The sequence below is a fragment of the Olea europaea genome, unplaced genomic scaffold, assembly GCF_002742605.1.
Source record: "Olea europaea var. sylvestris unplaced genomic scaffold, O_europaea_v1 scaffold3139, whole genome shotgun sequence".
In the NCBI taxonomy this organism is placed as follows: Eukaryota; Viridiplantae; Streptophyta; class Magnoliopsida; order Lamiales; family Oleaceae; genus Olea; species Olea europaea.
Genome location: NW_019250172.1, coordinates 19,311 through 38,784, shown reverse-complemented (window position 1 = coordinate 38,784; position 19,474 = coordinate 19,311). Strand labels below are relative to the sequence as shown.

At 32.4% G+C, this 19,474-nt stretch overlaps 1 protein-coding gene across 1 annotated transcript; it reads left to right on the top strand.

The window, feature by feature from the left end:
- The first annotated feature begins 734 nt into the window (after positions 1–734).
- On the top strand, positions 735–3,145 carry LOC111385371 (putative late blight resistance protein homolog R1A-10). The gene has a single exon (XM_023009754.1). The coding sequence runs from the start codon at positions 857–859 to the stop codon at positions 3,143–3,145; it is 2,289 nt and encodes a 762-aa protein (XP_022865522.1). The 5' UTR covers positions 735–856.
- The last annotated feature ends 16,329 nt before the right edge of the window (positions 3,146–19,474 follow it).

Below are 19,474 nucleotides of genomic sequence, written 5' to 3'. Positions count from 1 at the left end.
GCATTATTTGGCATTTTTATTTCACGCGGGTCCCATGCGCACATGAGTGTCGATCAAGGATTGTGTCAAATTCTTTCTAACTACTCAACTTAATTCTCCTTGAGAAATCCAGATTATCACCATCCAATTACTCAATGATAAATAAATTTAACTCATATTTGGTGGGGATTAAAATCAGATTTTTAGTAAATTTTAATAAAAGTTATTGAAATGTGTAGTTGAAAAGTTGTAGGTCTCATAAAAATGTGTAGTTAAAATTAATTGTTGACTTTAACTAAGATTTATATCTGAATTTTGATTTGTATCAAAAATGCCTTAGCCTCTCCTAAAAAAGTTTAGCCCCTATAAGGCCCCCATTAAGCTCTTGTTTGATGACCATTATTTCTATTTTAAAGAGTTTTGAATAATATTTTTTAAGAGAATGCATGATAAAAAGTAAGAAAAAGTTATGAATTTACGTGTAGAATATTTTATTATGTGAATGTGTGGTTAACAATGATTATGTAAAAAAAAAAGTTTTAAAACAATGAAAATCAAATTGGGCTAAATTTTAAGTCATTTTTCTCTCTTATGAATAATATATTCTCTGAGTAAAATAATATTACATGTAAAGTAAAAAATTCTACTTACTTTTTTTTATCACATATTCTAAAAAAAAAAAAAAAAACAGCACTATTCCAATATTAATTTTTATTTCAAATAATGAAGCTCAATCAAGGGCTTTAGCTTCTGACAAGATTTTCCTGGAAATTATTCACAAAGAACAAGGCAGCAAATAAAGCAGAAGACATCTCTTCGGAATTTAAAGACTTGACAAAGAGTAACAAGAAGATTTGATTCCACAGAGAAACGTATAATGGAGATTGAGGATGACAGTGGCGGACAAGATTTGAAGTCAAGGACTGCGTTACCTTCTCGCAGTGGCAAGAGCACTATGGTTGGTCTTGATAAAGAGTTGATAGAAATATTGAATTGGCTGGATGGAAATTCGTCGGCACGTGATACTCTCTCCATTGTTGGGATGCCCGGAATTGGGAAGACCACTTTTGCTAGAAAAATTTATGATCATCAACGAGTTCAGGAGATTTTTCATGTTCGTGCTTGGGTAACAGTATCTCAGAACTACGATGAGCGTAAAATCCTACTAGATCTTCTAGAATCTATGAAAAATCTCTCAGGCGAGATGCACAATTTAGAAACCAGTGACTTAAAAGACAAATTGCACAAGAATCTAAAAGGTCGGAGATACCTCATTGTAATAGACGACATATGGGACACGAAGGTATGGAATGATGTCAATCGTTTATTTCCTGTTGACCAGAAGAGAAGTCGAATCATACTGACTACTAGGCTGGAGAGCGTGGCTGTTCATGTCAACTCTTCTAGATTTGCTCTTCATCGGATGCGTTTTCTAAATGACGTTGAAAGTTGGAATTTATTTTGTAAGAAGGTGTTTGGAGGAGATTGTTGCCCGGGTGAATTGTATCAAACGGGGACCGAGATTGCCAAAAAATGTGGAGGACTTCCACTTGCAATTGTTTTGGTTGGAGGGCTCCTCTCAAAGTCCAACCAAACGCAAAGTTACTGGGATCATGTTGCGAAGAATTTAAGTTCGGTTATAGCTTCACATGATGATCAGTCGTCAAAGATATTGCATTTAAGTTATAACAATCTGCCTTATCATCTGAGAGCATGTTTTCTTTATATGGGAATTTTCCCGGAGGATTATGAGATCCTTGCATCCAAACTTGTCAAGTTATGGACTGCAGGGGGTTTCATAGAAACAGAGACAAACAAAAGCTTGGAAGATGTGGCAGAAGAGTACTTACTGAATCTTGTTGAGAGAAACCTTATTTCGGTTTCTAAGCGGAGTTCTGAAGGCAAAATTAAAATCTGCAAGATCCATGATCTCTTACGCGAATTTTGTGTGAGAGAAGCTAAGAAGGAGAGCCTTTTTCATGTCACTGACACGAGTCTCCGTGATCTTCCGACTAATATTAGTACGAGTCATATCACTGACCCGAGTATCCGGAGCCTTCCAGATAAAATTATCAGTTTGCGTAGGGTAAGTATTCATCCAAATACACAATCTAATCATCGTCATGCTTATAGTCTACCAACTTCAGCCATCCGATCTGTATTAAATTTTGATCCCACGCTCTTTCTTTCAATAGAATTTCTAAACTCTAGTCTAATCAGAGTATTGGATACGATGAATGGGAATAGCTCTGATTTCCCAACTGAGACGGTAAAACTACTCAACTTGCGGTACCTTGCCTGTTTGAATGGCGCTTGGGAGTTACCTTCACTAAGACACGAACTTAGAAATCTACAAACCTTGATTCTTTCTTGTATGGAGTCATCATTTCGTCTACCGTTAGAAATATGGAGGATGCCACAGTTAAGACATGTGCATTTAGACTCGGTGATTTTGCCTGATCCTCCCACAGGAAGCGTTGAAGAGGAAAATTCTCTCGCTGTTCTACACGACCTTCAATCGCTTTCCACCGTGATGAATTTTAAATTTGTGGAGGACATCCTCAGAAGAATTCCAAATCTGAAGAAATTGGGGATCTTATTTGATGAAATAGGGGAGGATTGGTCAGACTACTGTCTCAATAATCTTGCACTTCTACAAAACCTTGAAGCATTGAAATGCCTCTTTAATTGGCCGTACAAACCTTTCTTGCAGACGATCATTTTCCCGCCTTCACTCAAAAAGTTGACTTTAAGGGGTTGTTTTCTTCCTTGGGAAGATATGACAATTATTGGTTCGTTGGAAAAACTTCAAGTGCTAAAACTGAAACGCAAAGCCTTCAGCGGAACAGTGTGGGAACCAAAAGAAGGAGAATTTCTTCAATTAAAATTTCTGCTACTCGAAGAAAATAATCTGGAATATTGGAACGCCGAGAGTACCCACTTCCCGAACCTTGAACACCTGATCCTTGACAATTGCCAGCTTCTAAAAGAAGTCCCTTGTGACATTGGACAAATACTAACACTTCAAAAAATTGAGTTGTATTATTGCAGGGATTCACTTGTGACTTCAGCAAAAGATATCTATGAGGAACAACAAGACTTGGGAAATGAGGACTTTCAAGTTCGTATTGTGGAAATGACGGTTGAGGAGTATGAAACTTGTTGAGACTCAGGTTCTTAGCTCCTTTTACGTGTTGGTGCTAGTTTCTTTTCTCTTCTCTTCTTTTTTTCTTATCTATGGTGTGTAATGTTTGAAATAAACACTTCTTAGTTTTAACACCATCGTTCTACTGCCTACTGGACCGCCTTGGCTTCTTTCATATTCACTAGTTTTGCAATAGTATTTTGAATTTCATATGTTATTTATATTCTTAAATGTGAATAGGTGGAGAAAAGATAATACAAGCTATGCGATCGCATTGATTTAAATGCAACAGCCTAACAACTTTCCTTATTAGAATCAAACTCCTTTTGGTAACCAAATTGGACACATTTTTAATCTAATTTTCAGACACTATAAATACAGAGCAAGGGCAAAACATCGGGAACCTCTCTCTTGCCTCTCAAATTAATTAATATCAAAAAATATATCAATAAGAATGGGCCAATTATTCTTGGACATGGTACAGCTTGGTTCAATTCTAAAGAGAATTGAACTGATTCACAACTTTTAGGTATTTAATAAGTGGACATGGAACTGAATTGATTTGGTTCAATTCGTTTCGATTCAGTTCAATTCCATTCGGTTCCATTTTTTAACATTTACGACAACACCGTATTAATTCAACCAATGATATGTTCAATCTTGATATTCACAAAATAAAATTGTCCAATTTAAAAATATTCAACTAACAAGTTGTCTAGTAAGATGGATTCACCTATGTATATAAATTATCAAAAAGTAAATAATAACGCTAAAATGTCAGTGAGTTGATCCCATTGGTTCGTGTGGATGTTGAAGAGCAAAGATGAGGTCGTAACTTGTGAGAAGGGAGTGGTTGAAAATGATGGCAACAAGTAAACCTAAATGACAAAATGAGTGAGTGTTAGGTGAATGGTGATGTTAGATTTGGGTTGAAATTTATAGGACAAATTGAGCTCAAGTTGGGTTTAGCCTTTTCGAGTTGGAGCATTGAGCACTTACAGTCAATCACTTAATTAGTTAACTGACAAATATATTTAGAAAAATTAAAAAAATGATGAAGATTTGATTCTTATTCGATTTTTCGGTTATTGGTCTAGAATCAAGAATCAAATCAAAATCATCAATTCTCAATTCTAATACCCATTCGATTATTAAACCTAAGAAGAATCAATTTGGATTGCTTGATTTGATTTGATTTAGATCAGGTTTAGTCCAATTCGATTCGAGAGTTTTGTTTAGCCATTGGCCAATTCATCATATTTTGAAGAGAAGATCAAGACTAGCATGGATTTGAAGGCAAATTATATCAAGATCTTGAAGAATCAAAGCTAGGGGTTGAAGATCAAGAAAAGAAATTGCCTCCACATATTTGCATCATGAGGTGACTGATATAATTTGTGATAGATTTTATAAGTCATGTTCGAAGTGATAGATTTGCATTCTACTATTTATGGTATACTTAAGGGTTTTTCGTGCAAACTTCACCATTCCAAGAAAATTTTGTGCAAACTTTATCATTTCGAGGGTTGTGTTGCATAATGTTTGCTATATGCAAGGTTGTATTGTGCAACATTTCACAATATCAGGGTGTTTTCTACAAGGGATTCTTCTGCATAAATGTTTGACCACAAACACGACAATCCTATTCCCTAGTATACATGAACGTGAACAACTAGTGAGAAAACATGAAAAAACCAAGAAATTGGAAGTCTATTATGAGTAAAAACATTTCATTACACATCAAATACATAAGAAATCAAAATCATTATAGCAATGCTACTAGAAATAACAACATTTACTAGCATTCATTAATTATCCAAAATAACAATACTGCTGAAGCTCTATTTTCCACCAAAAACTCACATCACAACACACCCACATAAAAAACCAAAAATCCAAAAGCATTGTATCTGCAATTTTTTTAGGACCTAATGTTCATGTGCATTCCTGAATCTTAGTAGTCAAGTATGATCTCCACAGATCTACGACATATAGGTGGGTCACATCATGAGAAGAACCCACAACTTCCATTTTGGGGAAAAAAAGGGGGATACAAACAAAAACGCAAAAAAATTAAAGAAATAGATTTTGAATTTTCATTACTAAGCGTCATGTACATGTCAAGAACCATTTTTACCAGATTGGATTGTGTCCACAACATCTTCTGCTGAATGTACATCCCATACCTGTAGAGACGAGGCTCCATTGCCACTTCAGATAAAATGGGTTACTGTCAAGAATACCTTTTCATGCTTTATCCAGTACCCTTTCTCTAAACAAACAACTCTTTAATAAGTGGTTGTGTATGGAAATACTACTTTTTCCCTTTTGAAATTATTCATTTGACCCTCTTTAGGTGAATTTAACGAAAACAGTAACGAGGATGGATGACATGGGATCTTCTGCACATCAAAGGTCTTATAGAGGGATTTTGCACCAGTATGAAATGATAGAGGGTATTCCGCAGGGGCAAAGATCAAGGGGTTATGCACCAATAATATTTCACAGAATTAAAACTCATAAAAATGTAGAAAATATAAATAAAATTGAGTGATATTTTTTTTATCACCCATGGTATTTAAGACTTCTCTATGTGGCGGTTTTTATGATATTAAATTATAAGGCTTAATTAGATATAAAGTTTTATAACTCATTTAATAGGATATATGATATAATGACACTTAGAACGATGCTAAATATTATTATTCAATTAAGTTGTCATGGTGGTTATCGAGGTTTGCTAAATTGACTAAATAAATAATTATTAACAGCGAAGCACATGAGTCGCAAGCATATCACTACATCTTATTATTCTAAATGTTTGTCTATTAAATAGACAATGTCTTTTATTGTAACTCTGTAGCCATCTCCATTCTTCTAGCCTTATTCAATTAAGAAAGTACAGTAAATACTCCTTAATTTGTTGCTATAAAAGAATCTGTTTGCTTCAATTTTCTGTCTCTCAATACTTTTGAGCACATCAGAGATGGCTTATGCTGCTCTTCGTTCTCTTGTTCAAATTCTACACCAGACCTTAAATCGTGATTATCAATATTTGATTCTTGATGAGAAACAGCAAATTGAATCACTTGTCGAAGAAGTTACTTTCCTACAAAATTATTTGTCTTCACAAAAAATAACACAAGATATGGAGACAAGAATCAGGGATGCAGCATATATTGCCGAAGATATCGTTGAATCCCGCATCATAGATCGATTTCTTACAGAATCTGCTGTAAGATTGATAAGATTCGATCTCATAGAGTTCTTGATTGTCAATTCTTCAATTTTTATAACTGATGGACTTAGGGCTGGGCAAATCTCCCGAATCGAACCGACCGAACCGAACCCGAACCGAACCGATCCGAACCCGACGGTTCTTGTCAAATTAAATACCCGAACGGGTATCTGAATTGAGAACCGACGGGTACGGTTCGGTTCTCGGTTCTAGACCAAGAACCGAAGAACCGAATAAGAACCGAATCTTTCTATTTTTTTTATATTGAGTAAATCAAATTATTTTAATTTTAATTTTTTCTAAACAAATTAACAAATTAATGATTTCTAAATCCAAATTTTTGGCCCAATAATTTGTTTCATTTCTAATTTTTTAATTTTTGGCCCAATTACTCATTTTATTATTTCATTTCTTAGCCAAACAAGATCAAATATACTAAATAATCCTAAACACCTACAATAAAGTGCATAACGTTGTCTCGACTCTCGTACTCACTCTCGCAGCCTATCTAATATTCCAAAACCTATACAATCGTCGGCCGACACTCTGACCTCCGATCGAAGCCGTGACTTTCTCCGACTGAAACTTTGATCGTAGCGATCATTTGAACAAAATAGTTTACTAATCTCTGACATTCCAAAACTATTGAATGTATCATTAGTCGTATTTATATAACGTTGTTATAAATGTTAAAAAATTTAATTATAGTACAGAACCGAACGGAACCGAACCAAACCGAATGGAACCGAACCCGAACGGTTCTATAATTATATTTGGACCCGACGGTTCCATTTACTAGAGACCCGAAAAGTTTGGTTCGGTTCGGTTCTAAAGAGAACCGAACCGAACCGACCCGCGCCCACCCCTAGATGGACTTCATACATTTGCAAATACTACTGTTGTTCGTAATCATGCCGTAATTCGAGACGCTCATCCGACTTATGTGCTTCCATTTTTTACATGGTAGTGTCTATATTTTTGGGCACTTTAGATCTTCCAATTCCTCTGAAGTCAAGAAGACTAGCGCCATCGGTTTGAGTTAAATTGTTTAAATGATATTGAAAACTATATATTATATAACCGAGGATAATTGGCGCAATAACTCATTGACTTTTGTCTATATTTTAGAACACCCTCTATCCTTTCAGATTGACGGAAAATTCCCTTGTATGACCTTTTAAGTTTGGAAGATCAATTGTCATCCAAATTCGTTAGTTTAGACATTAAATCCACTTGAAAATGCTCAAAATTAAAAAAATAATTGCACCTACAGTTTCTAAAATTTCAAAAATTTATCCTCTTTCCCAATCTCAAACAAAAGGAAAAATTTATAACTTCACATTTTTCACATAAAGTAATTAAAAGTTAAATAAAAGAAAACAACAAAAGAAAAAGTGAAATTAAGAAAATGTTATCTTTTTCGACAAAAGGAAAATCGCAAAAAAAGCCACAAATGCTGCATTTTTAACAAAGAAGATCCCATTAAAACGTTCCCAATTCGAGCGGTATTTTCTCGTTTTGGGCAGAAAATCAAGCATCCAATTTGTGTGAAAAAACTACCATTAATCAGATTTAGACAACTAAATCTTACTCAACTTTGAACAAAGTTTCAACTAAATCACTCAACTTTAATTTTCTCAATTAAATCATCAAACTTCATTGTTAGTTCAATTTTAGTTACTATGTTAATTACATCTACTAGATTTGTCTTATTCAACTACTATTTTTAGAGCAGATGGTATTGAAAATTAGATTTAACATCGTAATAGTTTTGATTGTTTTAGAATGTATAATTATTTTGATAATATTTCCTCCTTTTTAAAACACTTTAGTACTTTAACTTAGTGTAACAGTTCATGGTGTTAATATTGTCAATCGTGCTACTCGTACAATAGTGGTTGACAATGCTGAGTTACAATCTGATGTGGCATTTAAAAGGAAAAGAGGAAAAAAAAAATTGGAAATTAAAACTCACTTTCTCTCTCACTTTTCTCCCAAAATCAAACCCTCCGTCCTCTCCCCAAATTCCCCTAAAATCTTTACCTTCAAAGCAATCACCTTCAGTCGTCTTCTCACCTCTACCGAAGTTGTCGCTGTCTCCTAACTTACAAAACAGATTTGAATACTCTAACTTCAGAATGAAATAGGTTGAACTAAAGTTGATGTTGGTTGTGTTTGGCTCCTTTATTGTAGCTCAAAACTTGGCCGTCAAATAAATGGTGACATAACTCGGACCCTGCTTTTTTTTTTTTTTTTTTTTTTGGTAAAGACATCCACACATCCTTAGTGACTTTTTAGGGTCCACCAAGGAAGGTCGATGGGGGTTAAGGGTTCCCCAACCATATTTATTTCATAAAAATCAAGAATACACGGAAGGAGGGGGGCATGAACCTGACCTCCAAAAAGCAGTGATGCAACAAATGAATATAATAAATGAAAGCAATAAATGAGGAAGTACTACTTCCCTATACAATAAAGAATAGCCTAAATTACGAACCTCTGAAACTTGGCAATCCATGTCTGTCGATCCGCACTATCGCCCTAATATGTCGAGGCAGTTCTAGTGGTCCATTATTGAACTACTTCAAAAATTCCATCATCATAAAAATTAGAATAAAAATTTCATATTGTATGTAGTAGACAAACGTCAAGTAACACGATCAAAAAGACGCCATCTATTATAATGTTTCGTAATTTTCAAATTATACACCAGATACAATTTTGATACACAACCATGGTAGAGTAACAAAAGTTCCAAAACATTCAAACAAATGAAGATATCAGCTTCCAGTATCCAGAATGGCAATAGGCTCAAGTGTAATCTAGATTCACAAAAGCATACTTTGCACATGCATCAAAATGGATCAAATCTTTAATGCTATTTCCCACTCCTGATATCTACAACCCTTCAAGGAACAAGAAGCAACCATGAAATTAACCATTATCTAAAGATCTGTCTCGAAATTAAAGAAAGGACCAAAATGAAAATAAAAAGGTTCTTACTTTGGACATTGGTAGAAGTTGAAAATGAAGAGAATGGGCAGAAATGTTGGTTTCTCACTAACTGAAATGCTGGTATTCTTTAAAACTATTTTGGGTAAAATACTGAACTCTTCTATAAAATGGTGTCGCACACGCTGGAGTGCTGCAATGTGGTCGGGATGGAGAGTCGCTGGTGATTTCGATGGGATTGGCCAGGGATTTGACTGCTATAGCTGGGTTTTTTCATTTCCATTTTTGTTCGTAATCTCAACCGTCCACGCTATTTAATCTCAACCGTCTACGTCAGGTTGTAACCTAGCATTGTAACACAACATTGTACAACCTGTTATAAAAGTGAAGAAAAGAGGAAAGAATAGAGAGAAGTTAATAGACTTGTGTATTTTATTAAGAACCAAAACCCTACATTTATAGGGCAGAATCAGGGATACAATGGTAATAATTTCTAAGGTTGCAGGGGTATAATTGTCATTCACCTCTAAACCCTAATAAACTTTTCTTTTACAACACTCCTCTTTGAATGACACATTACAAAATATCTTTCTTGTTAAAACCATGTTTGATAAAAACCAATGGAAAAAAATTAAAAAGAAGGAAAAAGAGTTTAGTTATTTTGGAGTACTATAAAAAATGATGGCTCATTAAAACTATGCTAGAAAAATCCAGTGGGACAAAACTTAAGCGAAGGAAAAAGAGTACAGCTACTCCCCTTGATATTGATCACTGAAAATCTTTGAGTCGACGCATTCCAATCTCATGAACTAATTTCTTGAATGTAGATATTGGTAGTATTTTTGTGAATAGATCAGCCACATTGTCACTTGAGAGAACTTGCTGGATATCGATGACGCCATTGTTTTGAAAGTCATGTGTATGAAATTTTTTTGGAGAAATATACTTCGTCCTGTCACCTTTGATATAGGCTCCTCTGAATTGTGCAATACAAGCTGCATTGTTTTCATACAAAATTGTTGGATTATCTTTCGTTGAAGTTAATTTGCATGATGTTTGGATATGATAGGTCATATTTCTCAACCACACACATTCTCGGTCTACTTCATGGATTGCAATAATTTCAGAATGATTTGAGGATGTAGCTGTCAATGATTGCTTCACAGATCTCCATAATATAGCCGTTCCTCCACGTCTAAATACATAACTTATTTGTGATTTAGCTTTATGTGGGCTATATAGATAATCTGCATCTGCATATCCCACTAAAGCAGATCTCGACTTTTGAGAATAAAATAAATCAATTGTACCCTTTAAGAACGAAAAATATTTTTAACACCATTTCAATATTTTTGAGTTGTTGTAGAGCTATATCTTGTAATGAGATTTATAAAAAAAGTTATGTCGTATCGAGTACAATTTGTAAGATAAGTTAATGCTCTAATTGTACTAAGATATGGTACTTAAGGACTAAGAACATTTTCTCTATCTTCAAGTGGACGAAATTGATCTTTTTTCACATCAAGTGATCGAACAACCATATGTGATGCCAAGGATGTATATTATCCATGTAAAAACGTTTTAAAACTTTTTCTGTATATTTAGATTGGTGAACAAATAATCCATCTGCGAAATGTTCAATCTGCAATCTGAGACAAAATTTAGTTTTTCCCAAATCCTTCATCTCAAATTCATTTTTCAAATAATTATCAATTTTGTTGAGCTATTCAGGAGTTACAGTTAAATTTAAATCATCAACATAAACTGCCACAATTGCAAATCTACTATTTGTTTTTATTTATGAAAACACATGGGCAGACATCGTCATTTTTATAATCCTTATTCAACAAATATTCACTAAGGTGATTATACCATATGCATCCGAATTGTTTTAATCCATATAATGATCTTTGCAATTTAATTGAGAACATGGTTCTCGGGCATGTATCGTTTGCTCCTGGCACCTTAAGTCCTTTGAGGATTTTCATATATATGTCACTATCAAGTGAGCCATACAAATATGCAGTTACTATATCCATAAGGTGCATATCAAGCTTTTTTGATACAGTCAAACTAATTAAAAATCTAAAAGTGATGGTGTTTATTAGGGAAGAATATGTTTCTTCATAATCAATTCCTGGTCTTTGTGAGAAAACTTGAGCTACTAGTCAGGTTTTGTACCTTGTAATTTCTTTATTTTCATTCCTCTTTTGTACAAAAACTCATTTATATCCAACAGGGATTACATTTCAGGAGTTCGAACTATAGGTCCAAACACTTTTCGTTTCTCTAAGGAATTCAATTCCACCTTTATGACTTATTTTCATTTTGGCCAATTATTTCTATTTTGATAGTCTTTAACTGGCTGTGGTTTAGGATTCTTATTTTGCATAATATCAAGAGCCACATTAAAGGCGAAAATATTGTTTATAACAACATTATTCTGTTCCCATAATTTATGAGATAGCATATAATTTATTGAAATCTTATTATTTTCGGACACTTGTCGTTCTTCAAAAATCGTATTTTCAATATCTAATTGATCAATCTTTTCTAATGTTACTTCTTCTGAAATTTTTGGTTGATTTTTCTCCTGTGCCTTTCTCTTTCAAGGTACATAGTCTTTTGAACCAACTGATTGACCACGCTTCTAGTGTATTTGAGATTCATTTGCTATAGCAAATTATCCTACAGGGACTTCAATTTTTGCTTGAATATTTTCTGCTGGTATATATGACTTTCTCACTTTTCTTATATCAACAAATGCATCAGATGATTTGCAACTCTTTGCAAATGAATATTTTTTCAACCTCTTGCTCACATTGATTGCTGCGAGAATCAAAGTGAGATAGAGTTGTTTCGTTCCAAGAAATTTTACCTTATTTTTGAGGATGTAGATTTTCTCCTAAAGTTGGGAAAGTCATTTCATCAAGATGACAATCTGCAAAATGTGCGGTAAATAAATCACTCGTTAAATGCTCAAGAGACCTAATAATTGATGGGAAATCAAAACCCACATAAATCCCAAGTCTTCGTTGGGGATCCATTTTAGTATGTTGTACGGGGTGAAATAGGGACTTGGACTGCACAACCAAAAACCCGTAGGTGAGAAATATTAGGTTCATGACCAAATGCTAGTTGCAAAGGTGAATATTGACAATGGACAATTGGTCTAATACGAACCAATGATGCAGTATGTAATATGACATAACCCCAAACAAAAGTTAGGAGTTTTGTTTTCATAAGTAATGGTCTAGCAATAAGTTGTAGACGTTTAATAAACGACTCCGCCAAACCATTTTGTGTATGGACATGCGCAACTGAATGTTCAATTACAATCCCGATTGACATGAAATAATTATTGAATGCTTGTGATCTAAATTCACCAGCATTGTCAAGACGAATAGTTTTAATTGAGTAATCGAGAAATTGCGCGCGTAATTTTATAATTTGAACAAGTGGCCTAGCAAAGGCTACATTCCTAGTGAAAAGTAGGCAGACATGTGACCATCTTGTAGAAGAATCAATCAATACCATAAAGTAACGAAATGGTCCACATGGTGGGTGTATTGGCCCACATATATCTCCATGAATTCTTTCCAAGAAAGTTGAAGATTCAATATTGACATTTGTAGATGAAGGTCTAATGACTAACTTACCTTGCGAACAAACTACACATGGATAATTTTTAGGTAAAAAAATCTTCTGGTTCTTTAAAGGATGTCCATGTGAATTGTTTATTATTCGACGCATTATTATATCTCCTGGATGTCCAAGTCGATCATGCCAAAGTATAAAGCTTTTTGGGTCAATGAACTTCTGATTCGTGACATTATTCGATTCGGCCATTTTTATCAATGTATAATACATGCTAGATGGGAGTGCATAAACTTTTTCTTTTATCTGCTTTTGACCAGATATGAAAGAAATTATGCAAAGATATTCGACATTACTTTTTTGTGTCATCTCAATATGATATCCATTGCAGTGGATATTTTTAAAACTAAGCAAATTACTTTTGTACTTGATAGAATAAAGTGCATCATCAATATTTAATTTTGTATTATTTGGTAAAATAATACAAGCTTTACCGGAGCCTTCAACGATATTTGATGCACTTGATATTGTATTGACATTATTCTCTTTTAATGTTAAGTCCAAAAAATATTTTTTGTTTTGAAAATAGTATGTGTAGTTACGCTATAAATCAGACAGGTTTCTTCAAAATCCATCATGAATCTATCAATATAATAAAATAGATATATTTAAAAAAAACTTGAATTTAAATTCAAAATGATAAACATTATTAATACTGTGAAATTAACGATACATAATAAAGTTCAAAATTTTTGCGAAAAGTAAAAAATATTTCAAACTAAATTTCTAAAATAAAGGAAAATACTTGAATTAAAAAAAAAAAAACTAATCTTTATCTTCCATCGCACTACCCCCAATCAAATGGTTAGTATTCTCATTTGGATCAGCCAAGAAATCGGAGACATTCAAATGAGTCACATCAATTGGACCATCATAGTCAGCAAAATTTGTCTCCACTTTTCCCATTCCCTTGATTTATTTTTGATAGAGATCCACAAGGTGTTTTGTCGTACGATAGGTACGTGTCCAATGTCATTTCATTTCACATCTAAATCAACTTTCTTCGTGTACCTTTTTGAATATGTTACTTTCTTTTATTTTGTGCCTTTTGAAATTATTGCCTTATTGTCGATAACTTTGTTGATTATTTCGTTCATGGTTTACTCTGCGTGTACGTCCACGTCCACATCCAAATTCATGTCCACTTCCATGTCCTTATCTTGATATTGCATTTGATTCAAACAATGCAGTACTATTTGCTTCAGACAATGGTACAAACCCAGTTGAACGTAATCTGTGATTTTTTATTAGCAGTTCATTATTCTATTCAGCAACAAGCAGGTAAGATATAAGTTCTGAGTATTTTTTGAAACCATGTGCAATATTGCTACTGCAGGAGCACATTCGAGGCGTGAAAGATGGAAAAAAATTTCTCCAATATGTCTTCATCAGTAATTTTTTCTCCGCACAATGTCAATTATGAACATATTTTGAACAATTCAGAATTGTATTCACTAACAGTTTTTAAATCTTGTAAACGAAGATGCATCCACTTATAGCGGGCTTTGGGGAAGACTATAGTCCTTTGATGATCAATCTTTCAGTTAATTTTTTCCAAAAAGCCTGTCGATCTTTTTGGGTGAGATATTCAATTTTCAATCCATTGTGAAGATGATGACGAAGGAAGATAAGTGCTTTTGCACGATCCTGCACGGATTCTTTGTTTCCTTCTTTTATTGTCTCTCCCAAACCTTTTGAGACAAGATGGATGTTAGCGTCAAGTACCCATGATAGGTAGTTTTTCCAAGATATGTCAAGTGCGGCAAACTTAAGTTTTGTGATGTTTGCCATTTGATTAATTATGAAATAAAGAAAATATAATTAGTTTCGAAGAATATGATTAAATATCATATAATAATTAATCAAATAAGCAATATTAACATGACATAAGTTACGTATTTTCCTTTAGAACACTAAAATAATATATTCTTTGAAACATATATTACTTCAGGAGCACGCTGTATTTTATTATTATTTCTTCAAGATCAATATGTCAATATTCTTCTGAAATATTGAAAAATATAATTTATGTTTTTCAAGAGCAAGTAATATTCTTCAAGAATATTAATTATAATATTGTACAATTTCAGAAGTAACATCAATTTATTTATTATTTTTTTTGGTAATAAATAGATCTATGCTTAATATTTTTCTGGAATATTAATTATAATAGTGTGCTACTTCAGGAGCAACTACAATTAAGAATGAATTTAATAATGGAAGTTTTATTACTAAACAAAAAAACATTTGATTACACGCCATGTTGATAATATTAATTAATCTGCAAAAACTCGTAAAATATCAGCATGAATTCATTAATGTGAATTGAGTGGAGATGAAGAAAAATATCAATGATTATGACATGCAGAAATCAATTAACAGATTACGTGGTTATGTAAATTGCTTTTCATCAAACTGAGTAGAAAGAAGCCATCAATTAACTCATCAATTAATTATTTATAGATTGCATAATTATGCAACAGGTATCATGATGGATTAATTAATTAGAGACATGAATTAATTCAAAGATATGTTTATGCAAACGGGGTTATGATAAAGTGGAAACTCGTGAATTTGGCATCATATGATTAATTCAATGACATGATTTTATGTACAGATATGAATCATAAATATTGTATAGACATGAATTCTAAGACATAATTCATGCACATGTCAATACACGAATTGACAAAATATGAGTGAACTAAATTCTTTAAGGACATGCAAACAGACGTATGTATTTAGAGACATGAATTGAAAAAAAAAAAAAAAAAGTTACAATTTGACTGCAAGTTTGCACTGTTGTGATGTATTTGTATACATATAAAAAAATTCACATATCACCAAATTAATTTTGGTACAAGTGATAAAAAAAAAATAAAAAAAATTTACTACCTTTACTAGATTTGGAAGATTTAAATGTTCGTGCTGATAACGTGTTATAGAAGTAAAGAAAAGATGAGAGAACAGAGAGAAGTCAATAGACTTTTGTGTATTTTATTAAAAACTAAAGCCCTGTATTTATAGTGCAGAATTAAGAATACAACAGTAATAATTTTTAGGGTTGCAGTGGTATAATTGTCATTCATCTTTAAACTCTAATAAACTTTCCTTTTACAACAAACTAGCATTATTGTAATATTATTGTTTAGTTTAGATTTTTTAGAATTTAATTACTTAAAATTTAGACCCTCGGTGCGCTAATATTTTAAACTATTAAGGTTAGTGAATGGACGGCAAACACTGTTAAATTAATAAAGGTACTCAACCATTATAATTAAACGATATTAGAAGAAGCACTTCTCAAATAAAAGGTTAGTTATAAATTTAATTAGACAAACAGTATTAAAACGGTGGCATTATATAGTTCAATTAGTTTATTATTATTATTATTATTATTATTATTATTATTATTATTATTATTATTATTATTAATTTTTTTCAAAACCCGAGTTGACCGTCATTGACTTCGACGACCTTTAACTCTAGTCGAAAACCCATGGCAAGTAAAATTAAGTCCTTGTTTGATCCATATTTTTCAAAAAACTAATTTTCTGTGAACTTATTTTCAATCGCTCATGCACCTATAAAATAATTTTGTATGTAAATCTAAATTTTTTTCATACTTTTTAACTCCAAATTCTTCAAAAAATTACTATTACAAAATTCATTTTTCACCAAATATATTAGGTGACCACTTATGTGGCTTAAACAAGTTGAGAATTATTCAAACAAGGGGAAGCCACATCTATCAACCACCGTTTGGTGGCTCACATGCCTAACATTTTCGCCAACGTTGACACAAAAATACATGCAAATACCATTTCTTTGTGGCTTTATACTTACCCATCACCTAGTGTGTATAAGTGGGTGAGTCTATCTTGGTTCGCGACAGTTTAGCTCGGGTAATGCCTAGTACAAGATTGTTTCATTTACGTGTAAAAGTGTGTTGTGTCGGATTTTGCCTTGAATAATTATATCAAAATAATTTAATTCAATTTGATTTTGAGTAAAAATGTTGAACTCTTAGTAAAGTCCCGTTATAGATCATCTTTTGAATTTGTTGGGCCTCTGTCGATTAAAGGGTAGGCCTTACACTGAGCCCATTCGTTTTGGACCAAGTGGGGCCTTCGTAGCATGTCCTAGAGCTGCCAAAGTCCAATAGTTTGTTGGGTATTTCAGCCCAATTTGCAAGTTTAAACCACCCTTGTATAGGGTATATTTACATCAATCATGATATTAGTACATATTTTTTATATAGAAAATTTTGATAGACAAGACTTGGTGTGACATCATTTGAAGATGGGAAAAAAATATAGGCCAATAAGGTTTGGCCACATCACGTCTCTTTTAATTCTTTTAAAATTTTCTTGTACTTGGATCTTTATTGATATTTACACTCTGCATACTGCATTTACCAATACGTACTATAATATCTAAAATAAAATGCTTGCAAAGAATCGTACAAATTATCTATTTAAATAGTTAAATAGATCAAAACACCCATGATCGAAAATAACAGATTACACTTTTTGCATTACATTGTATAACGTTTTATATACCAATTTCTCAACTGATTTTTTATTCTTTAAAAGTTCAATTAATATTCCAGTTTTATCTAAAAAAAAATATTATTATTTATTTCTAATTCATCTACCACTCCATAAATTAACATTTATTTAAATTTTCTCCCTCTGTCATTTACATGATTTTTTTTCCCCATTCTATAAATTTATTACTTGTATTTATATATTCCTATCTCCTATAAAGTTTTCTTACATAATATAATAGAAAAAGCCTTCCACGGTAACTATACCAGTAAAATTACACATGCGTTCTGGACAATTTTTAAGTTGCAAATTAACCAACTTAAAATATATGAATTTGATTTTAACTACAAAATAAGAAATAATACCAGAAATTATTTTACTTGATTATTTTTAATTTTTATTCATTAAAATATTAATTATAGGATAGCAATTATTATTTTTATTTATTTTTACACTTTTGAAAGAAGCTATTGAAGTATTTTCTATATTTTTAATAGTTTATTAATTTACTAAAATTTTATTGATTTTATGTTTAAAGAAAATTATAGTAAAATTTGTATTAATTCTCACATACAAAATAATAATAATAATAATAAATGAAAACTCAACAACAAGAAAATAGCTGCAAAGCGTTACATGAGGTAATGTACGTAGTTTGATTTTTCTATTTCAGTTAATGATATTTTAATTTGTTCACCTATATATAATGTCAGATTCGTAAATTTATTTTTCTGAGTATGTAGAGTGTAGTTTCACCCCCATATTTTTTATTAAAAAATTATCGTATAATAATAATTATTAATTAATTAAATTTCTCAAATTCTTTTGGAAGCGTTGTTTTCGTCCATCATTTTTAGATATCTATTCATCCCTATTAAAAATTTTAAATTTTTAAAAAGTGTTAAATTCATCCACATTAAATTCCAACACTATCATTATTAAATTCATTGATTTAAACACTGCGCCCCATTTGCTATAAATTAAAATTCAAATTTTATTCCAAGTCAAATTCGACAACAAATTTTAAACATATATTTTATGGGATCCACAGCTTTTTAACTACACATTTCATCAACTTTTATCAAAATCTATTAAAAATTTTATTTTAATCCCCACGAAATAGAGCCTATATATTCCCAAATAAATATGATTTTTTTCCATTTTAGTAAGCCACGAAACCAAGTCACCAACGTCCAAACGCAGAACTTAAGAACACTAAACACAGATGGAAGAAGTAGCTAATGCAAGTCATTTTGCTGTCTTACCAAAACATGCAATTATGACCATAAACCTATTTGATACCAATTCGTGGTGAATCTTGCTTTCTAAGTCAGTTTTACTTATTTGGTAACGAAATGTTAGACTGATCTACCTGAAGGCAACCAAGTGCTTGACCGACCTTTCGCCTATAGGAACCACAAACTTGGAATTGCAAATGAAGAATTTCATATGCAATCAACAAATTAAGAATTCCATCTGTAGGTGCAGACAAAGAAGGTCATGCAATTCTTGCTACAATCGAGGAACAAGAAAAGAATATCGGGTTACCAAGTGTTGCATTAATGTTCTGAAAGTTCCACCACACATGAAGTAATCATAACAATTTAGACTAGGATTACTAATTAATAAAAGTTTAACCGAGACAGAATAATTACAGAAAATCATTCCAAGCAATTTTGAAAATCATTTGAGGTAATTTTGGTTTTCTTTCATTTGTGTACCTTCAATGTGTTTTTGGTGATTGGATATATATTCTTTCTATATCTTAACAGCTTTAAGGTAAGAAATTTAGTAGCAGATCTGTGTTCTTTCATTTTGGTTTTTTCATCGAGGACCCCGCCCCCCCCAAGTTGTCAAGTACAGTGCAATGCTAGCTTGTGGTAACTATCATGGTGTTGTTGGTTTTGCAAAAGCAAAAGGTCCATCAATTCCTATTGCTCTTCAAAAGGTATC